Source organism: Arvicanthis niloticus, chromosome 23 (genome assembly GCF_011762505.2).
Source record: "Arvicanthis niloticus isolate mArvNil1 chromosome 23, mArvNil1.pat.X, whole genome shotgun sequence".
NCBI lineage: Eukaryota > Metazoa > Chordata > Mammalia > Rodentia > Muridae > Arvicanthis > Arvicanthis niloticus.
This window is the reverse complement of record NC_133430.1, coordinates 30327226-30345277: the sequence shown is the minus strand read 5'-3', so window position 1 is coordinate 30345277 and position 18052 is coordinate 30327226. Positions and strand designations below refer to the sequence as shown.

The window sequence follows — 18052 nt, the reverse complement described above, 5'->3', positions numbered from 1 at the left end:
CCAGCGTCTTGACAGCTGCTCTGTTTTAAAACTCACTTCTCAATTGATTCAAGTAACTTGCCAGCCCCTGCTTGCTGAGGATTCTCTATGCCCAGGGTGAGGATCATTCACCCTTTGTTTTCTCGGAGTTGGGGTAGAAGTGGGCGGGAGTTTACAAGAAGTTGAAAAATCCGAACACTAATCCCTTCTTGCACAGGTGGTGCCAAGGAAGAAGGAACAAGAAAATAGTTGGTGCCTATATCGAAGCTGGCTTAGATTTTTGGCAACGATTGTTCCATCTGATTAAAATCTAACAAAATATTTTCACCGAGAAGCCAGTAAGGATCTCAGAAGAAATTGTTGAAGGTTGTTCCAAGAGAGGAAACTGAGGTCAAGCAAGGAAGGCTAGGCTGAGATATCAATTCCTCCAACTGGCAGCCCGGTGTCATTGGGTATGAAAATGCTTGGTCTTAGTAAGAGGGAGACTGAAACCTTGAGTGTCACTTGCTGGCACTTCAGTTTGTCATTAAGCTTTTGGGGCAGCTCTTCCAATGTTTTTAAACTGTGGTGATCCACATTCCATTTTCTGTGGAAAATGCCAAGAATTGGTCAGAGATGTTAACTTAGGGGTCTTATGTGGAATGAATCAATGAAGACACAACCTGATTACCCCCTAGGCTGGGAATCCATGGGCTCTCTCCTTCTGCAGGCCTAGGAGGATGGCTGGCAACCACTCCATGCTGGAAGCTGCTGCCGTAACGTGTGTGTTACAAAGGCTGGCCCAACACCAGGTCTGGAGTTCTTTTCTTTAAGCTATCTGTCTTGCCAATTAGAGGAGTCATTGCTCCCCATTTTGTGGAATTGTTCACATTAAGTAAGAACCCCAATAATATACTTTCATTTCTATTTCTTTTGAAAAGGAGTCTCACTATGTTGCCAAAACTGGAGTCCAATTCCTAGGCATAAGTAATCCACTGGCTTCATCCTTCTAAGTAGCAAGCTGGGATTGTGGCCCCTGTCACCATGCTTGGCTATGTATATAATTTCGAAAGTGATTAGTACTCGAGTGTTGGATACTTTAATCTGGCCTCAATATAAACATTGTTTTCAAAGGCAGTTTCATGTCCACCTAGCCCCACCTCTCAAATGCACTGCATAACTGAGGATGATATTGAACTAAAAATTCCCTGCCTCTAACCTCCCAAGTGTTAGAATTACAGGTATGTATCACCGTGTGTGACTGCTTTCAATAAACTATCTTGAAGACAGAAATCACATACACTGCTTTTTTGCAAGTCATTGTAAATTTTGTAGAGCGTTTATTACATTAGTGCCCATTTGTCAAATGGAAATAATACTGCACATCTATCCTTGAACAGGACCTCTGAAGACCTTTGTACACTGTGAACGTGAGAGCTCAGAATAATCACTGAGAGCAGCGCTTTGGCTCACAAACGATTGTAATCAGAGTTACAAATGTAGGCAGTTCCCAGGGCTAACCTCTCTGGAGCAACCTTAGAGGATCTTGCTATCTGGTGATCTGTTTTGTTTCCTCCGAAGTCAGGCAAAGTTGGTGTAAGAAAGATCTGGTTTCAACTGGGATGTGATACACAGGACCTAGGATTTGTGAGGCGGACTCTTTAAATACTGGGATGGAAGGGCGGGGTCGTTGTTAGGGACGCGACGGAGACGCCTGTTTCCAGGAAGTGACATCAGCGGCCGCGGCGATGGACGATTTACTGGACCTGGGCGAGGAGAGACGTCGCAGCTCGGCCACCTCCGTGAGGAGCTATGCTGGGGGCTGGGGGCTGGTTCGGCGGGTGGGACAAAGAAGCTCGGAGTTGGGACAGACTCCGGCCCAATCGCCCGAGTGCGAATTCCACCTTAACGGAGGGCCTGCCCCCGCCCCGACCACGCCCGCTCCCGCCCTGGAGTTTTCTCCTGGGAAGTCTAGGCCCGGAAGTTCTGAAAGAGGCTGGGAAGAGAGCTGGCTGGAGATGTCCTTTCCTCATGCTCTCTGTAATCTCTGCTCTCCCAGGATTGGGAATCAATACTCCAATTTATTAAATGTGTGTGGGGAGTGGCGGGTGGTGTGAATAAATAGTAACAGAACTGGGGATGGGCCAGAATGCACCTAGCCTCGACTTCCATGCTAGTAGAATGGACGTGTTGCTATGCAGGTGAAATGGGGGTAATTCGTGGAAAGCATTTGCTGCAGTTCCTGACCTTCGTTGTTGTTTCCTCCCAGCCTATGACCGGTGTTTAGTCCTGTAGGACTTCATTAAAGACCTATAGCCAGTGTTTTCTTACTGTCACAGTCCCCACCAGGTCTTGATAGCCTTTAGAGATGGTTGAGATCACTGGAATTGGGCCACATGGCAATTCCTTGGTTTCTGATGTAAATCTCAGGTGTTTTGAAGAGCCTTGGTACCATCTTATGCCCTCCAAGGTGCTAGAGAGGCACCTGTTGGAGGGAGATAAAAGGGGCAGAAACTAATTGGTTGAGAATGGAGCAGGGTTTTTAAAAAGCTGAGGGCATTAGGCCACCAGGTCTTTCTGACACACAACCCCTTTTGGTACCCAGGATGTGAATTTAGTGACTTTTTTCATTTTTTCCACACGTATGTAGTCAGCCCTACTGTGTAACAGGGAGAAGGACAATAAAAAGACTACCCTTAAAATCCGTGATCTCAGATTTTCTATGTCGTCAGTTTATGGGGTCTTCAAATAGTCTCAAACGTCAACAGCATTTACACACAGGATCATTGATCTTAGTCTAGCATAACTACTGTAGGATCAGATACTTGGGCAAGCAAAAGAGGGTACCTTTCTAGAGAAGGAAATGAGCTGTCTTATTAGAAAGATTGCTCCCATCACCCTTGAAACTTGAAGGGTTGGTGATTGCAATTGGATGCCCAGATTCCACTTTAGTGGGTTTTTTGTTTTGTTTTGTTTTGTTTTTTAATGTGGGTCTCCTAAAAACCCCATCTCCCTTCTTAGAACACTTAGTACTGAGTTTTCACTCAGTGGGGTGTCATGGGACATGGGACAAAAACAGGATTTTAATTCCAAAGAAGACTTTGCTACTTAATCACCTTCCTGGGCCTTGGTTTCCATTTTTATAAAATGGCGTCAGTCTCAGTCTTTGTCCATACCTTCTTGAGACTGGAACACAGCCATGGTAATGAGACCTGAAGATACTATGCTGACACTGGTTTTGTTTTGTCTTACATAAATGATCGCACTGACACTCTTCAGCACCCACTAGTGTGCCTCAGAGTTTTCTTTTGTTCTGTGGAATGTTGGAGACAGAGCCCCTACCCACTTGGAGGGCCTGGGGACACCTGCACATGTTTCATCTGTTGACTCAGAATCCCGAGGTGCTTGCTCTTAGTTTCCAAAGGCGTTGTCTCAGCATTCCTGTGGCGGTGCTCCCTCCATGCCTGTAGATGCACATCTAACCAGCAGAGCAAGAAGTGTCTGGATTACTCAACTGCCATAGAATTGAGGAATTCTCTCTTAAAGCCTGTTAGCTGTCTCAAGTCTAGGAATGTGAGAGCCTTCACCACCAGCTTGAGAGGTCTCTGCCCAGGCTAGTTGCATTTCTAACTGTGTGTCATGGACAGAATAGTGACTTTGCTTTTGCTCTTAACTATGGCTGGCTGTTGAAAAATCTCATGATCAATAACCTGTGTGTTTCCTATTCTACCAAGTAGAACTGACTTGGGTACTTTCTCATAAGGGTTTAGAGAATTCTCTATGAATATATCCATGTGATATATTCATATTCATTGTGTGTGTGTGTGTGTGTGTGTGTGTGTGTGTGTGTGTGTGTGTGTGGGTGTTATTCCTGTTGTCTGCCATGCTGTAAGATAGCTCCAGTCCTAGCTTACTTTATGTCATACCCACAGGACCTCAATTGACATTGAATCAGCTGTACTCTCTGTCTCTCCTTTCAGGGGGCCAAGATGGGACGCCGAGCTCAACAGGAGTCCACTCAGGCTGAGAATTGCTTCAACAGCAAGAATTCTTCATTGACTCAGTCTGCAGAGGTGAGTGTTACAGAGACAGGAACCAGGAAGTCATGGACAAATGCTCTTTAAGAATAAATGGAACCGGGCTGGAGAGATGGCTCAGTGGTTAAGAGTCCTGAGTTCAAATCCCAGCAACCACATGGTGGTTCACAACCTCCTGTATTGAGATCTGATGCCCTCTTCTGGGGTGTCTGAAGACAGCTACAGTGTACTCATATATAATAAACAAATAAATCTTTAAAAAAAAAAAAAGAATAAATGGAACCTTAATGAGCAGGGCTGTGGGATCCTGTATTTGTTTGGGATGCTAGCCTTTCTATGTGTCTCAATTTGGAAGTTCCCTTTGAGGACATTTGTCTTACTGGGAACATCTTTCCTTTGAGACCATACTGGCTTCTGGACATTTTTTTTTCTCATATTCTCAGTATAAAATTTTTATTTTTATTTTAAAGACAGGGTCTCAAGTAGCCCAGGCTGGTGTGGAGCTCACATGTAGCTGAGGATGACCCTGAATTACTGAATCTTTTTCCTCCATCTCAGGAGTGCTTGCCCTGTGGTTGGCAGGTACTGGGATCAGGCTTTGTGCATGCTGGACAAGCACTCTGTCAATCTGAGTCTACCCCCAGCTCCGTAGAGCTTTGTATGCCATCTGAAGTGATGCACTGGGAAGCTGTCAGGAAGGTGCACCGGAAAGGTCTGAAAGGTCAGATCACACAGCTGGAGGTTTGCTGCAAGCAGCAACTGTCTCCTCCAGTTCCCTGCAGGGAGGGGTTTGGGCTGCTTCTGCCTTCTGCAACCTTTCCCAAGAGGCCTCGACCTTAGGGGAATGATCCGGCTTCTTTGTGAAGGGTGGGAAATCTATGAACAGAACTCTTTACTATTGGGGTTCACTCAGCCCTCTTCCTCTTTGCAGTCTTTGCCTTTCCAGAGTCTCCCTGATCTCTGTAGGCTGTCTTCTTAGGGCTGCCGTCTCCTGCAGTACCCACCTGCCTTAGGGCAGGTGGGTGGTTTGCTGCCTGTAGTCTTCCATGTCTCTGTGCTCCACTAGAAGTGAGTCACCAGACAGTAGGAAACCTAGCTTCTTGGCAGCTGATGCACTCAACAGTTCCCAGTGTCTGAGAAAGCGGGAGCTGAGAAGCCTGGCAGACCATGTAGGTGTACATAAAACAGACACACTGTACTCACGGATCACATAAGTGGGCATCAGAACCGATGTCACGGTTTTCTTAAGCTCTTTATGTGGCCCTGTTCACATGTCTTTCATTGTCCCACTTGCTGTACAGGCGTGACCACGAGGAGTTATAAGCATAACCTCAATGCCAGCGCTTAAAGTATGGCAGCTGACCCTTCCCTCAGCAGCAGGAAGACCCTCGGTTGGTCGGGAGGGTAGTGGGCCTGCAGGTCACATGACCACTGTAAAGGGATAACTGGTACCTTATCAGAGCTGGCTGATGCTGTCAGGATACAGATCAGCACGGCCTGATCTTTTAAGATGCTGACAGTCTAGGGCTCTCGAGTGTGTGTGTGTGTGTGTGCGCGCGTGTGTGTGTGTGTGTGTGTGTGTGTGTGTGTGATGCACAACTATTGCTGACTCTGGTTCTTAGCATTTTTTCTGAGAGGTCCCCTGGAAGCAGGGTGTGCAGCAGGATTCTGGAATGCCACCCTCCCCTTCCTGCATCAGTGGGGCTTGAAGCTGCCTGGGCAGCCTCTCATAGGACCAGATACTCACCGTGTTGTGTGAGACTTTTTTGGCCGTTTCATTCCAAAATTAGATCCAGGACTTGTGCCCATTTACACCCAGTTCTGAGCACATTACTTGACATGTTTATTTTCATCTCCTCATTAGCTTTATTCAGTGGAGATATCCCTAAACGTTTAAGTGTGGTACCTGGGAACTGTCAAGCCGAGGTTACTTTAGAGCTCAGGGGGAATTAGTTTTGAATAAATAGTTACTTTAAAGCAAGGCAGTGGAGTTGGGACAGGAAAGAAGGAAGCAGGAAGACAGACACAGGGCTTGCCACCGGCTCTTCTAAGTGCTTGGATCTTAAATCCGCTAATCTCCGGAATCCTCCGTTTGGTCATTTGTCACATTCTGACCACAGCACCGTTAGATGAATGTGAGGATCAAGTGAGCTCTATGTTTAAGCACTCTGGTAAACTAAAAGGCAGTGCAGAAGTGCCCTTTCATTGAGCACATTAGGGGTGGATGAGTCTTTGCTCTCTGCTCTTCCTGGTGAAGGGGTGCAGTGGGGTGGCTAGGCCCCCTGTGGTGGCGTACAAGGCCATCCAGGCCTGGGCTCCTTCCATCATGGGTCCTGGGGATTGAACTCAGGTCCCAAGGCTTGTACAGCAAGCACTTTATCCACGGAGGCTTCTTGCTAAAGCTTCAGTCACATTTTACTTACTTGACTTATACACTTAAACCTAAAAAAAAAAAAAAAAAAAAAAAAAGGTTAATACTTATAAAATTGAGAAACCTGATAGAAAAACTAGGATTTAGGGTTTTCCTGGAAAATCAGAAGTTCTTCCCAGTGAGACCAGTGAGCTGGCATTTCTGTGTGGCAGGAGTTGGCCAGCATACTGGTGCTGGTTTTTTTCGGGTGACTAGGCCTGTCCAGTTCACTGCCATTTGTCTGACTGTCTTTCTATTTGTAGTGCTAGGGATGGAACCCAGGCCTCTGCCTGAGTTAGACAAGTGCTTGACCACTAGCAATACCCCAGCTCTTTCTTTTCTTTCTCTTTTCCTTCCTTCCTTCCTTCCTTCCTTCCTTCCTTCCTTCCTTCCTTCCTTCCTTCCGTTCCTTCCTTCTTTAATGATCTCACTAACTTGCCCAGGATGACCTTGAACTTGCCATCCTCTTGCTTTAGCCTCTGAACAGCTAGAGCTACAGGCATGTGCTCCTTTTTCCAGCTTGTGTCCACTGCTGATAGTTTCTCCTCCTCTTCTTCCTCTCCCCCCTTCTCCTCCTCATTTCTTCTTCTTTGGTTTTATGCGATGGGGTTTCTCTGTGTAGCCCTGGCTGTCTCGGAACTCACTCTGTAGCCCAGGCTGGTCTGGAACTCAGAGATCTGACTGCCTCTGCCTCTGCTGGGATTAAAGGCGTGCACAACCACATCTATCACTTCTTACTTTTTGTTTTCAGGCTTGTTTGTTTTTGAGACAGTTTTGCTTTGAAGGTCAGGTTGGCCCCAAACTCCATGGCCTATCTGTCTCAGCCTCTTGAGTGCTGGGATTGCAGGCATGTGCCTCTGTGCCTGGCCACATCTTACTTTAATGCCCTAGCAGACTTTCTTGGTCTGCACAGTGCCCATTTCCTCCTGAGTTTTGAACTTGTGGTGTTTGGAGATGATTTCCAGGCATCTCTTTGTGTCTCTTAGCCCTGAATTTGGCTACATGGAGCCATGCTTTTCTCTGGCCTGACTTTCGAGGAGTTGGGTGGAGGACAGAAGGCTGTGCTCCCTGAGCACTCTCCTGTGTCATCCTGGTTTCCTGCTGTGGGAAGCTTGTGGTTTTAGTTCTCAGGGTCTCCAGCTGACAACGATTGTTCAGGGTTGGACTTGTGTTCTAGGCAGAAAGAGTTCTGGGCGTATCCCCCGGATGTCCCCCTTTGATCAGTAAACAGTAGCCAGAGGACTCAGGGAGTATATGACTAACTGCCTTTTATTGGTCAGCACACAGTTTTACAGCTGTCCTAGCTTTCAAGAGAACTTTATTTTTACTTTATTTTTTTGGTTTTTTTGAGATAGGGTTTCTCTGTGTAGCCCTGGCTGTCCTGGAAACTCGATCTGTAGAGCAGGCTATCCTTGAATTCACAGAGATCCACCTGCCTCTGATTTTTGAGTGCTGGGATTAAAGGCATTCACCACCACTGCTCCCGAGGGTTTTTAATACACTCAGAATGGGTCTTATAGCTACCACTCTGGGTTTTAGGGGAGCTTTTACCTGGGACATTGGTGTTTCTTGGTGAGTGGGCACGAATGGCTGTGGAGTAGGCTGTGATCTAACCTGATGGCCAGCTCAGCCAGTAAGCTGCTCACCACGAGTATTAGTTACTCCACTGTTGTGATAAAACTTCATGACCAAAGCAACTTAGGGAAGAAAGGTTTATGTGGGGCTTATGATTTCAGAGGAATTTGAATTTATCACCATCATAGTGGAAAGCCTAGCAGCAGACAGGCAGGCATGGAGCTAGAGCAGCATCTGGGAGTTCACATTAAAAAAATATTTTTGAGATTATAATTACATCATTTTCCCCCTCTTTTTCTCTCCCCAGACCCTTCCATGTATGCCCTGTACCCTCCCCAGGGTCTCTCATCCCGAGGAGGCAGAAAGGGTCGGGGGAGATGACTTGAGTCTTTTGTAGCCTCAAAGCCCACCCCTTCCCATGACATAGCTCCTGATTGTTCCAGCTGAGGACCGGATATTCAAACAGAAGAATCTGTGCTGGCCCTTCTCCTTCAGACCATCACATGTGTGAGCACGAGGAGACCTGTGTTAGATCCCCTGGACCCACGTAAAGGCCAGTCTCAGTGGTGGTGTAACCCTAGTACTAGAAGGTGGAGACAGGAGGATCCCTGGGGCTTGCTGGCAATCGAGCCAACCAGTTCGTTTGAGAGACCCTATTTCCAAAACTAAGATGGGAAGCAGGTCACCTGGACATCAACATTTGGTCTCCACCAATATAGAGACAGACACAGACAGATGGGGTGGGAGATGTTGATACAAAGTAATTTGATATAAAAATGAGAATTTTTTTAGCTGGGCATTGGTGGTGTACCTGCATGCCTTTAATCCCAGGACTAGGGAGGCAGAGGCAGGAAGATCTCAGAAAGTTTGAAGTCAGCGTGGTCTACAGAGTGAGATCTAGGGTAGCCAGGGCTACACAGAGAAACCCTGTCTCAAAAAAAAAAAAAAAAAAAACACCAATTAAAATTTATACAGAATTTTTAAATAGACTGGGACAAGAAGGGAAAGAATTCTATTTTTGGCTAGTTCCCTTCCCCACATTCCTCTCCAGGTCCTTACCTTTGTGTGGGGCTCCATGAAGACACTGTCCTGTGTCCTGTGTGCCTAAGTGAGTTGCCGGGTGAACTCTCCCCTGACTTGTCTTCTCCCTGCCATTGTGGTCACTATTCACTGGCTTTCTTCCCATGGAGTACACGTGGCTCCATCCAACTGATGGAACCCAGGCCCACACCGAGAGAGGAAGAAAGGTCTTTTGGTTTGGTTTGTCTGGTCGTTCTTCAGATTTCAAAGAACGCACAACTGCCTGGTTTTCCTGAAATAACAGGAAGTTGAGGTCCTTCGTCATTTTACTGGCGTGGAGTCCATTTGGAATTGTGCCATATTTTCTGTGTCTGTCTGTCTGTCTGACTCTGTGTGATGTATGGACTTGTTCTCATGAGCATATGCATGCTAGAGGTTGATGTCAATCGGGTGTCTTCCTTGATCACTCTCCATCTTGTGTTACGGGACATGGTCTCTTGCCGAACTCTCGCCAGGACTCATCAAGTCTGCTTGGCTGGCCAATAAGCCCCAGGCATCTGTGGGTCTCCCCTGACTTCCTCACTACCCCTCCCCCCCTGAAGTTTATAGTTGTGAGCCACACCACTGTATCTGACTTTTATGTGGGTTCTGTGCTGAGTATTGAACACAGGTCCTCATGTCTGTGTGGCAGGCACTTAGTACCAAGCTAGCCATTGTGGCAGCCCCAGACTTGTGCCTGATTTTTTTTTTTTTAGGGCTGTCATGAAGATAAAATTGGGCAATGCAAGCACAGCAGGTTATGTAGCATCTGGCAGTGGAATGTGGAACCCTGAGGAGGCTCGTGGTGGGGGTGCGGGGAGGGAGAGGGAGACTGGTCACAAATCAGACTTGGATCAGGTGGGTAGTTAGTTCGGTTAGCAAATCAAGTTGACAGAAATTTAAATGAGGAGAGGGCTTTGCTGAAGGCTCTCTAATTCTACAGTGTCTGAGGAAAAGCAGCCGTGAGAACCAGCAGTGGGTGTCTCTACCCAACAAGCCATTCTTCTGATTCAAATGATTCTTACGTAACTCCTTTGAGAAAAGCCCTGGGCGATCCAGTTTTGTTAAGCTCAGTTTGGGCAAAAGGAGTCTTTAGCAAATAAATAAATAAATAAATAAATAAATAAAAAACAAAATGCTTCAAGGCTGGTTTAGCCACGGATGTGTGTCTCTCCCGTGCTTATATAAGATGGCTTTTTCTTTATTTTTGTAGATAGAGATCAGACCCTCCGTGGAAACAGTTGCTACCTGTCTGCTAAGTCTGTGCAGCAACCTGTAAAGCCTCAAGGTACCTCTTGAAGTAGGTGTCATCACCTCAGGGCTTGAGAGGCTAGTAACTCCTCCAGAACCCTCAGCTCATCTCTGCTGGTAGCCAGCTACTCTGAGCCCTCTCCTACCTGCCCTACAGGTGGATGTGCAGACCTCCCTGTGGAGAAGGGGCTTTAGGAGAGAGCAGAGAGACCAGGGGTTGGGGGATTATCCTGGAGCCTTCTGCAGAGCCAAGGAGCCCTCCTTTGGTTCCCCCTTATCGGTCTAGCTGTGGGGAGCAGAGTTGGAATCCAGCTGTTCCTTTTCTGCCCCCACATGCCCTCGTCGTTTCTCCCGAGGACACAGAGCTCAAAGTTAGCCAGAATCTTGCCCAGGAATCTGAGAAATGCTGCTGGACTCATGTTCCCAAATTAGGCCAATTTCCTCATCCCCAGCCACCTCGCATGGCCAGCGCTCCCGTGGCTCTGTGCATTACGTCCCTCGCCCTCCGCCTGTTCCCTGACTGGCCTGCCAGCAGAGGAGTTATTTTCAGCCCAATAGGGTTATCTACTGACCCTTTTTGGTGACATTTTTCTCCTTTCTCACAAAAATAACTCTCATGATTGGTCACATTTTTCAGCCTTTTTCGTAGCCTCTTCTCCAATCGGCTGGGTGGGCTGAATGATGCCTCTAATAGCGTTGCCAAACAGGGATGCAGGGAATTCGATGCGGAGCTGTTCACAGGAATGCATTCTCCACACTTGATATTTATGTCATGCTTTGGATGCCTGGGTTCAGGCTCTCCCTCTGGGTGGGCAGATGCACATCACTGACCCATCCCCGAGCCTGGCTGCCACGTGGGCGGAGATGTCATGTCAGGGGAAAGCTTATGATTCAGAAGCAGCATCTCCATCCCTGGCTCCAGTGTTGGTTCAAAGCTTTTTTAGCTGCCGTGGGCTTGTGCACTGTCTTCTTGGCCTCATCCATGTGCCATGGAGCTTGGTTCTTACCAAGCTCCTTAAGATTCTCCTCTTCTGTGTTAAGGCAGAAGTACATACCAGAGCTTAGTCCAGTGTGTCAGTAAATTGTTGTCTTTATCTGTCTGAAAAGGCAAGGGTTGTTGTTTTGCCTCTGATCTCAGCTCCGCCATTTGCTATGTGTATCTCTGTACAAGTTAACTTAACTACACTAAGCCTGCTTCCTCGTCTGCTGAGTGGTACTTATCTCACAGTGCCCCTGGGTTAGCCAAGAGAAAGCACAGTGTTTGACATATGCAGCTACTATTGACATACATCCGAGTCATGAGAATTGGAACCTGCTATCAATTTTTCGTAAATTTGCAGTTCTGGTCTAGAGTCAGAAGTGTTCATATTTCACAGAAGTAACTGATCCTTAGGGCAACCTCCCCAAAAACAAATAAACAAAGCAAAGCAAAACAAAACAAAAGAGCATTTGAGTGGGAGCTCTTTGGAGAGAATCTGTCACTGGAGACCCATTTTGTCTCCTCTGTGAACGTGCCTGCCCAAACTATTGGCCAGTTATTTTCTAGTACTTGTCTACTTTCCAAAGAATAATCCTAAACTGTTGACACATCCTTTAGTAGTTCTGAGGGCATGAGGAGGAGATGAGGAGGGCAGGAGTGACCTTGGTGATTGGGGGCAGGGGCGGGGAAGGCCTTGGATAAAAGTTAGCATTCATTCATCCGCTGATGAAGCTTGATTGAAAGCTTTCTTTGTGTGCCAGGTCTTGTATATTCATGGTCACTGTGTTCTAGAACTTAGGTTTGGGAGCCTGCAGAGAAGTTGTGACAGGTGGAAGTAGACGGAGAGAGAAGGCCAGCTGTGAAGCTCTGTCTTAGGGGCACCTAGAAAGATTCCAGGAGGAAGCCCAGTTTGAGCTGAGATCTGGTTAACACCAGAAGAGAAGAAGAGATTTCTCATGGAAAGGGATGGGCGCTCTGGAGGCAGGGACCAAATGTGGCAGGTTCGGCTTGTGCTGGGGGGTCACCGATGCCCTTAGACTTTCTCTCAGACTGTGTCACACGGTCTAGAAACCTCTGAGGTGGACCCAAGAATCTCACACTGATGTAACTCTGAAGTTGGTTTGGCTCCTTTAGGAATAAGTGAACTGCTGGCTCGCGTTCAGAAATCTTTTTTTTGGTTGGTGAAGCTTTTCATGGTAATGGTGCTTGCTTGTGTTGTAATGAGAACCAACTTCTGTTTCGGCAGGGATTCCAAAGCAGGCTCCTTGGGAGCCTTGGCTCCAAATAGCATTCTGTGAGGCAAGCAGAATGGAAGTAGGGAAATAGTTTGAGTCACTCCAGTGTCACCTTGGTCCTGTGGGAGTAGCCTCGTAATGGTCCTTCCCCATCCTTCCCTGTGTGTGCCCAGGCTCCTGAGGACAGCTAGGGTTGTCCTTATACTGATGCATAGTAGTTCACATTCAGAAGCCTTTGATGGGGCTTGAGGAGCATGTCAAAATGTGGATCACCCCAAGTTCCATCCTAGCACCTCAGAAAAACATTTTTCCTTTAATAGATATCCACTGTTCTTAGAAGATTAAAAAAAAAAAAATCTAACTGGGTGTTGTAGCTCATGCCTGAAGTCCTAGTACTCAGGAAGCTGAGGCAGGAGAATTGCTTTGAGTTTGAGGTCAGCCTGATCTACATAGGGAGTTCCACGCTAGTCAGGGCTACATAGTAAAACCCCTTTGTGTGTGTATGTGTGTGTGTGCACACACGTGTTACTCACACTTGACCGCCTGAGGTTGGTCTTTATGCAGCTCCAGCCTCCCCTCAGAGCTGTCACCTGTTACAGGGGAGCTGAACTCTTTGTTTTACTTCTGTGATTCTCTACCTACTCTTCCCTCCCCCAGATGCTGTCTTTCCATAGAACGAGTAGTTAACCTTCCTCCTTGCATGTGTGCTCACGTGCACAGCTAGGTGTATGTGCCCATGCAGAGGTCTAAGGAAGGTGTCAAGTGTCTTCTTTATCTTTCTATGCCTTTTGCCCTTGAGATAAGGTCTCTCGCTGAACCTGAAACTTACTTTGCTTAGGCTTGCTTGCCAGTGAGCTCCCAGGTCTGTCAGTCTCCGTTGCCAACACTAGGGTTATAGGACTCTAATCACACAGCCTGCCTGGCTTTTATTAATACATGGGTGCTGGGGATCCAAACCCAGGCCCCCTTGTTTGCGCAGCAGGCAGTCTTACCTACCGAGCTATCTCCCTTGTGCTGTTTCTTACTCTTTGCTGGTCTTACGTATTATTAGTCATTCTTTGTGTTCAAGTTGAATATTGGCTCTTTTTTGTTTTTTTTTATTTTTTAATTTTTTATTTTTTTGGTTTTTCGAGACAGGGTTTCTCTGTGTAGCTCTGGCTGTCCTGGAACTCACTCTGTAGACCAGGCTAGCCTCGAACTCAGAAATCTGCCTGCCTCTGCCTCCCAAGTGCTGGGATTAAAGGCGTGCGCCACCACTGCCCAGCTGAATATTGGCTCTTTAAAAAAAAAATTCCCTGCTGTAAGCTGGTCTCCTCATCACACATTTATAACGTTCTTTGACTTTCCCCTCTTCCGGTGTGTATCTAATTTGTGTAATCTAATTTGTGGGCCTGTTCTCCCACCGATGTAAACTCCAGATGTTTCTGCTATGCTTCCTCTGGCCTTGGTGCTTGCTAATCTCTCTTGCTACTTCTGGTTAAAGGAACAGAGAAGACTCGTAGGAGGGCTTTGTGTTCTCTAGAGGTATGCCTGTTGGAGGTCCTTGCCGGATGCCCAGGATGCTTTGCCGTGTGGTGCTGTAGTGTGCCAAGCTCTGGGCTGGTGTCATTAACATTCAGGTGGTGAGTGGAAGTTGTGTTCTCACTCAGTGAGAGAGGTTGTAGGCTCAGAAGAGAAGAAGCCCCTTGGCAAGCTGAGGAACAGGCAGAAGCTGAGACATACCCACAGTTAAAGAATACCTAGGTAAGCCACAGTCTATAAAAAGTTGTTGAGTGAACAGAGAAGAGAGGGGAAAAGCAGGTGTCTGGGGTATGTACAAGCCAAGGTAAGGGAGAGTGTCAGAAAGGAGGAAGGAGTCGGCTGTGTGCCATAACCCCAAAGAGTCCAGGAAGGCAGTTTACTGGACCCAGCAATAGGGGCGTTCCCACAGATTCTGGGGAGGGGTCTGTCAGAGGGCTGTGTGTGCCTGGACAAAACCACACACTAAGTAGGTTCAGTAGGAGCTTGCTGGCAGAATCCAAATGATAAGCTGCCTTATCCCTGGTAGTGTCTCTCAGCTCGTTTCTTCCCTGTTTGGCCTTCCCTTGCTTCCCTTCTGTCTCCCCAGCTTCTCTCATTCTGGTACCCTTTTCTAGATTTCCTTTTAACCAATGGTCATGGAGAATCTCTCATACTAACCCCCCCCACCCCCGTGTGTGTGCGAAACCACCACAATATTTTTAAATTAAATTTACTTATTTTGTGGGTGGGGGCGGGGACATGGGTGTCATAGCATGCGTGTAGAAATCAGAGGACAACTCGTGGGAGGCAGTTCTCTCCTTCTACCATATGGATCCTGGATCTCAAACTCAATCAAGTCTTCAGGTTCCGTAGTGTCTCTAGCTCACTGAGCCATTTTGCTGAGCCGTATGTGTATATACATATATGTAAATATGTGAATATATATGAAATATTTTAAAATATATTCCTAAGTCGAATTTTATTCATTCATCTTACATTTAGTATGCACTTTCCAATACAGAACTATTAAGCTAACACATTCTAGCTGAGAGCCACACACTTACACAGTGATGAGGGTCACAACAGAACCCAGCTCACAGAGGCAGCTCAGCCTCCTGGGAGTTAGTGAAGGCCTCAGAGAGGAAGTGACTCCAGGCTGCACAGAAGTGAATGAATAGGAATCTGCTGATGTGGGATGCACAGAAGGCCACATGGGGAGCACTGTTGTGTATCTGAACACAGGCTAAAGTCTTAGCCTTTCTATTGCTGTGATGAAACACCACGACAAAAAAGCAAGTCGGGGAGCAAAGGGTTTATTTGGCTTATACTTCTAGATCACTGTTCATCATCAAAGGAGGTCAGGACAGGATCTCCCAGCAGGGCAGGGGCCTGGAGGCAGGAGCTGATGCAGAGGCCTTGGAGGGGTGCTGCTTACTGACTTGGTCCCCATGGTTTGCTCAGCTTGCTTTCTTATAGAACCCAGGACCAGCAGTCCAGAGATGCCTCCTCCCACAGTGGACTAGGTCCTCCTTGATCCGTCACCGATTGAGAAAAATGTTCTACAGACTTGCCTACAGCCTGATCTTACGGAGGCATTTCCTCAATTAGTATTTCCTCCGCTCAGACAACTCTAGCTTGTGTGTCAAGTGGACATAAGATCAGCCAGCACATAAGCCTTATGTTCCATTGTAGAAAAGTTGGGGCTTATTCTGTAGGCTATGGGATGCACACAAAGGTATTGAGCAGAGAAAGATGTTATTGACTTTGTTTTCTAGGAAGAGAAATCTGGCAGCTGTATTGGAGAATAGTCTAGAATGGAGTGTGTGTTGGCAGGGAGATGCACAGAGGCAGTTGGAGCAGTCATAGGAGATGGTGTAGCAGAGTCAAGGCCGACTTCCCAAGTCAGGCTTCCCCAGGATGCTTTTGCGAGTTCTGGTGCCTGAATGCCATTCACATAATTAGCCATAAACAAAACCAAACCCCTCCCGCTTTGTACTTAAGGGTTTTGTTTTTTTAAGAAAATTTATCAGTAACATTACAGTTTGTGGTAATTAGATATTTCAGAGTGGATACAGAACAGTTCCAGGTTCTAACTGGAGTTTCAAAAGCAGCAAGGTCATTGTCACTTGAAGCTCAGGAAGCTGTGAGGTTACAGGTGGCTTTAAATGAAACTGCTAGTGGAGAGGCAGGTGAATGCCCGTGTCAGTGTATTAGCTACTTTGTGTTGTTGTGATAAAACATTGACGAAAAAAATTTGGGATGAAGATCTGTTTCATCTTTACACTTCCAGGTCATAGCCCACCACTGAGGGAAGTCAGGGCAGGAGCCACAGAGGAACCCTGCTTTCTGTCTCTGGCTCATTTACCCATTCATGCTCAGCCAACTATCTTACATCACCTAGGCCCACCTACCTAGGAATGGTACCGCCCACAGTGGGCAAAGCCCTCCTGCATCAGTCATCAACCAAGACACCCACAGACATGGCCACAGGCCAGTCTGATCCAAGCAATTCCTCAGCTGAGGTTTCCTCTTCCCAGGTGACTCTAGGTTGTGTCAAGTTGACAATAAAAACTCACCCATTTTTAGCGACTAAGATGGAGAATAAGAGAGCTTTGATTATATTGTTTAGAAAAGTCAGTCAGGGTCTAGAGGAGCTTGCGGGGGTTGGGGTGGGGGGAGTAAGCTAGAGGTATTTTTTAGTAGAATTTGATGGAGTTGGTCCAAGCTGGTCCTGCTTGAAGAGCTGCAAGAGAAACAGGCTGTGGGGGAAAGCCAGGATTTAGGAGGTGGGGATACTGTGTAGTGAGTGCAGATTATTAAGTCTACTTAAGAACCAAGATGTGCTGGCCGCGAGGCCTCTGTGAGACTGCTAGGCTGGGCCTCTTCTCATTGTGTGCATGCCAGTAATTCCTGCGGAGCAGGCTGGTAGTAAAACACTCATTTATCAGTGGTACTCCAGATGAGAAGGCTCCTGACTAAGGCCGATGTCGTCAGTGCCAGAAGGGAACATTTCTGGTCACATACTTTTGCCCAATATAATAGAGTTATGTCCATCTTCCTTCTCCCATTGGCTTTTTGTGGGGAGCTTTTTATCTTAATTCTTACAGCTGCAGCTCTAGGAGCTAGGGAACGATTCCCTAACCAACAAGCAGTTATGTGGAGTTACAACAGTGCACACAAGATGGGGGCCATGCCTGCAGGGTGAGTCCCTCTGTCCCCTTCCTTCTTGTGTGCTATCAGCAGCATACCCATTATGACTTCTGTAAAACACGTCATCACGTCAGCTTAGGTAGAGCGTTAGGGTTTCCTTTGATGAGCGAGTTCCCATCTGCTATAGTTTCTCCTTAGCCTGGACACTCCCCTCACCTGGCGGTTCCTGTTTGCCAGGGACTGTTCTGCTTGATTTGTCTGAAAGTGTTTTCATTGCATCTTTACTCTTCAGATATTCCCTTTGTATGTAGAATTCTAGACCGAGGGTTTTCTTTCTTTTCTTCTTTTTCTGCAGAATAGAGAGTATCAGCCAGGCTTAGGGACACAATTCTCCCAATCCCAACAACTTGGGAGGCAAAGATAGGAAGGTCAATGCAATTATGAGTCTAGCCTGATCTATGCAGTGAGTTTCAGGGTAGCCAGGGCTATGTAGGGAGACCCTGTCTCAAAACAAACTTGCTATTCCTTTAGCGGCTGGCCTCCATTATAGATCGTGATGGTGGTTTTATATGTGAGTCTTTTCCTGTTCCCAGCAGGCAGAGGCAGGGGGATTGGTATTTCAGGGCTAGCCTTGGTCATGTTGAGAGCTTGTTCAGCGTGTTGGGATGTTTAGTTTTTAGCAGCTCGCCTGGGATGCTCCTTGATGTGATTTTCTGTATATCTATTGTGTTGAGATTTGCTGAATTTTTCACATCTGTAGATTAATGTTTTGGGTTTTACCAGATTGGAAACTTTTAGGCCAGTTTTTCCTCAGATAGCTTTTCTCATCCAAGTACTAACCAGGCCAACCCTGGTTAGCTTTCGAGATCAGAAGTGTTCATGGTGGAGTGGCCATAGA

At 46.9% G+C, this 18052-nt stretch overlaps 1 protein-coding gene across 2 annotated transcripts in view; it reads left to right on the top strand.

Annotated features, from left to right (window-relative positions):
• Window positions 1–1670: 1670 nt before the first annotated feature.
• Window positions 1671–18052, top strand: part of Ift43 (intraflagellar transport 43) — a 75214-nt gene continuing 58832 nt past the window's right edge. For both annotated transcript variants that reach the window (XM_076921604.1, XM_076921603.1), the window contains exons 1-2: window positions 1671–1760; window positions 3939–4031. In XM_076921604.1, the coding sequence (XP_076777719.1) occupies window positions 1707–1760; window positions 3939–4031 (147 nt within the window). In that variant the 5' untranslated portion in view covers window positions 1671–1706. The remainder of the gene's footprint in view (window positions 1761–3938; window positions 4032–18052) is intronic.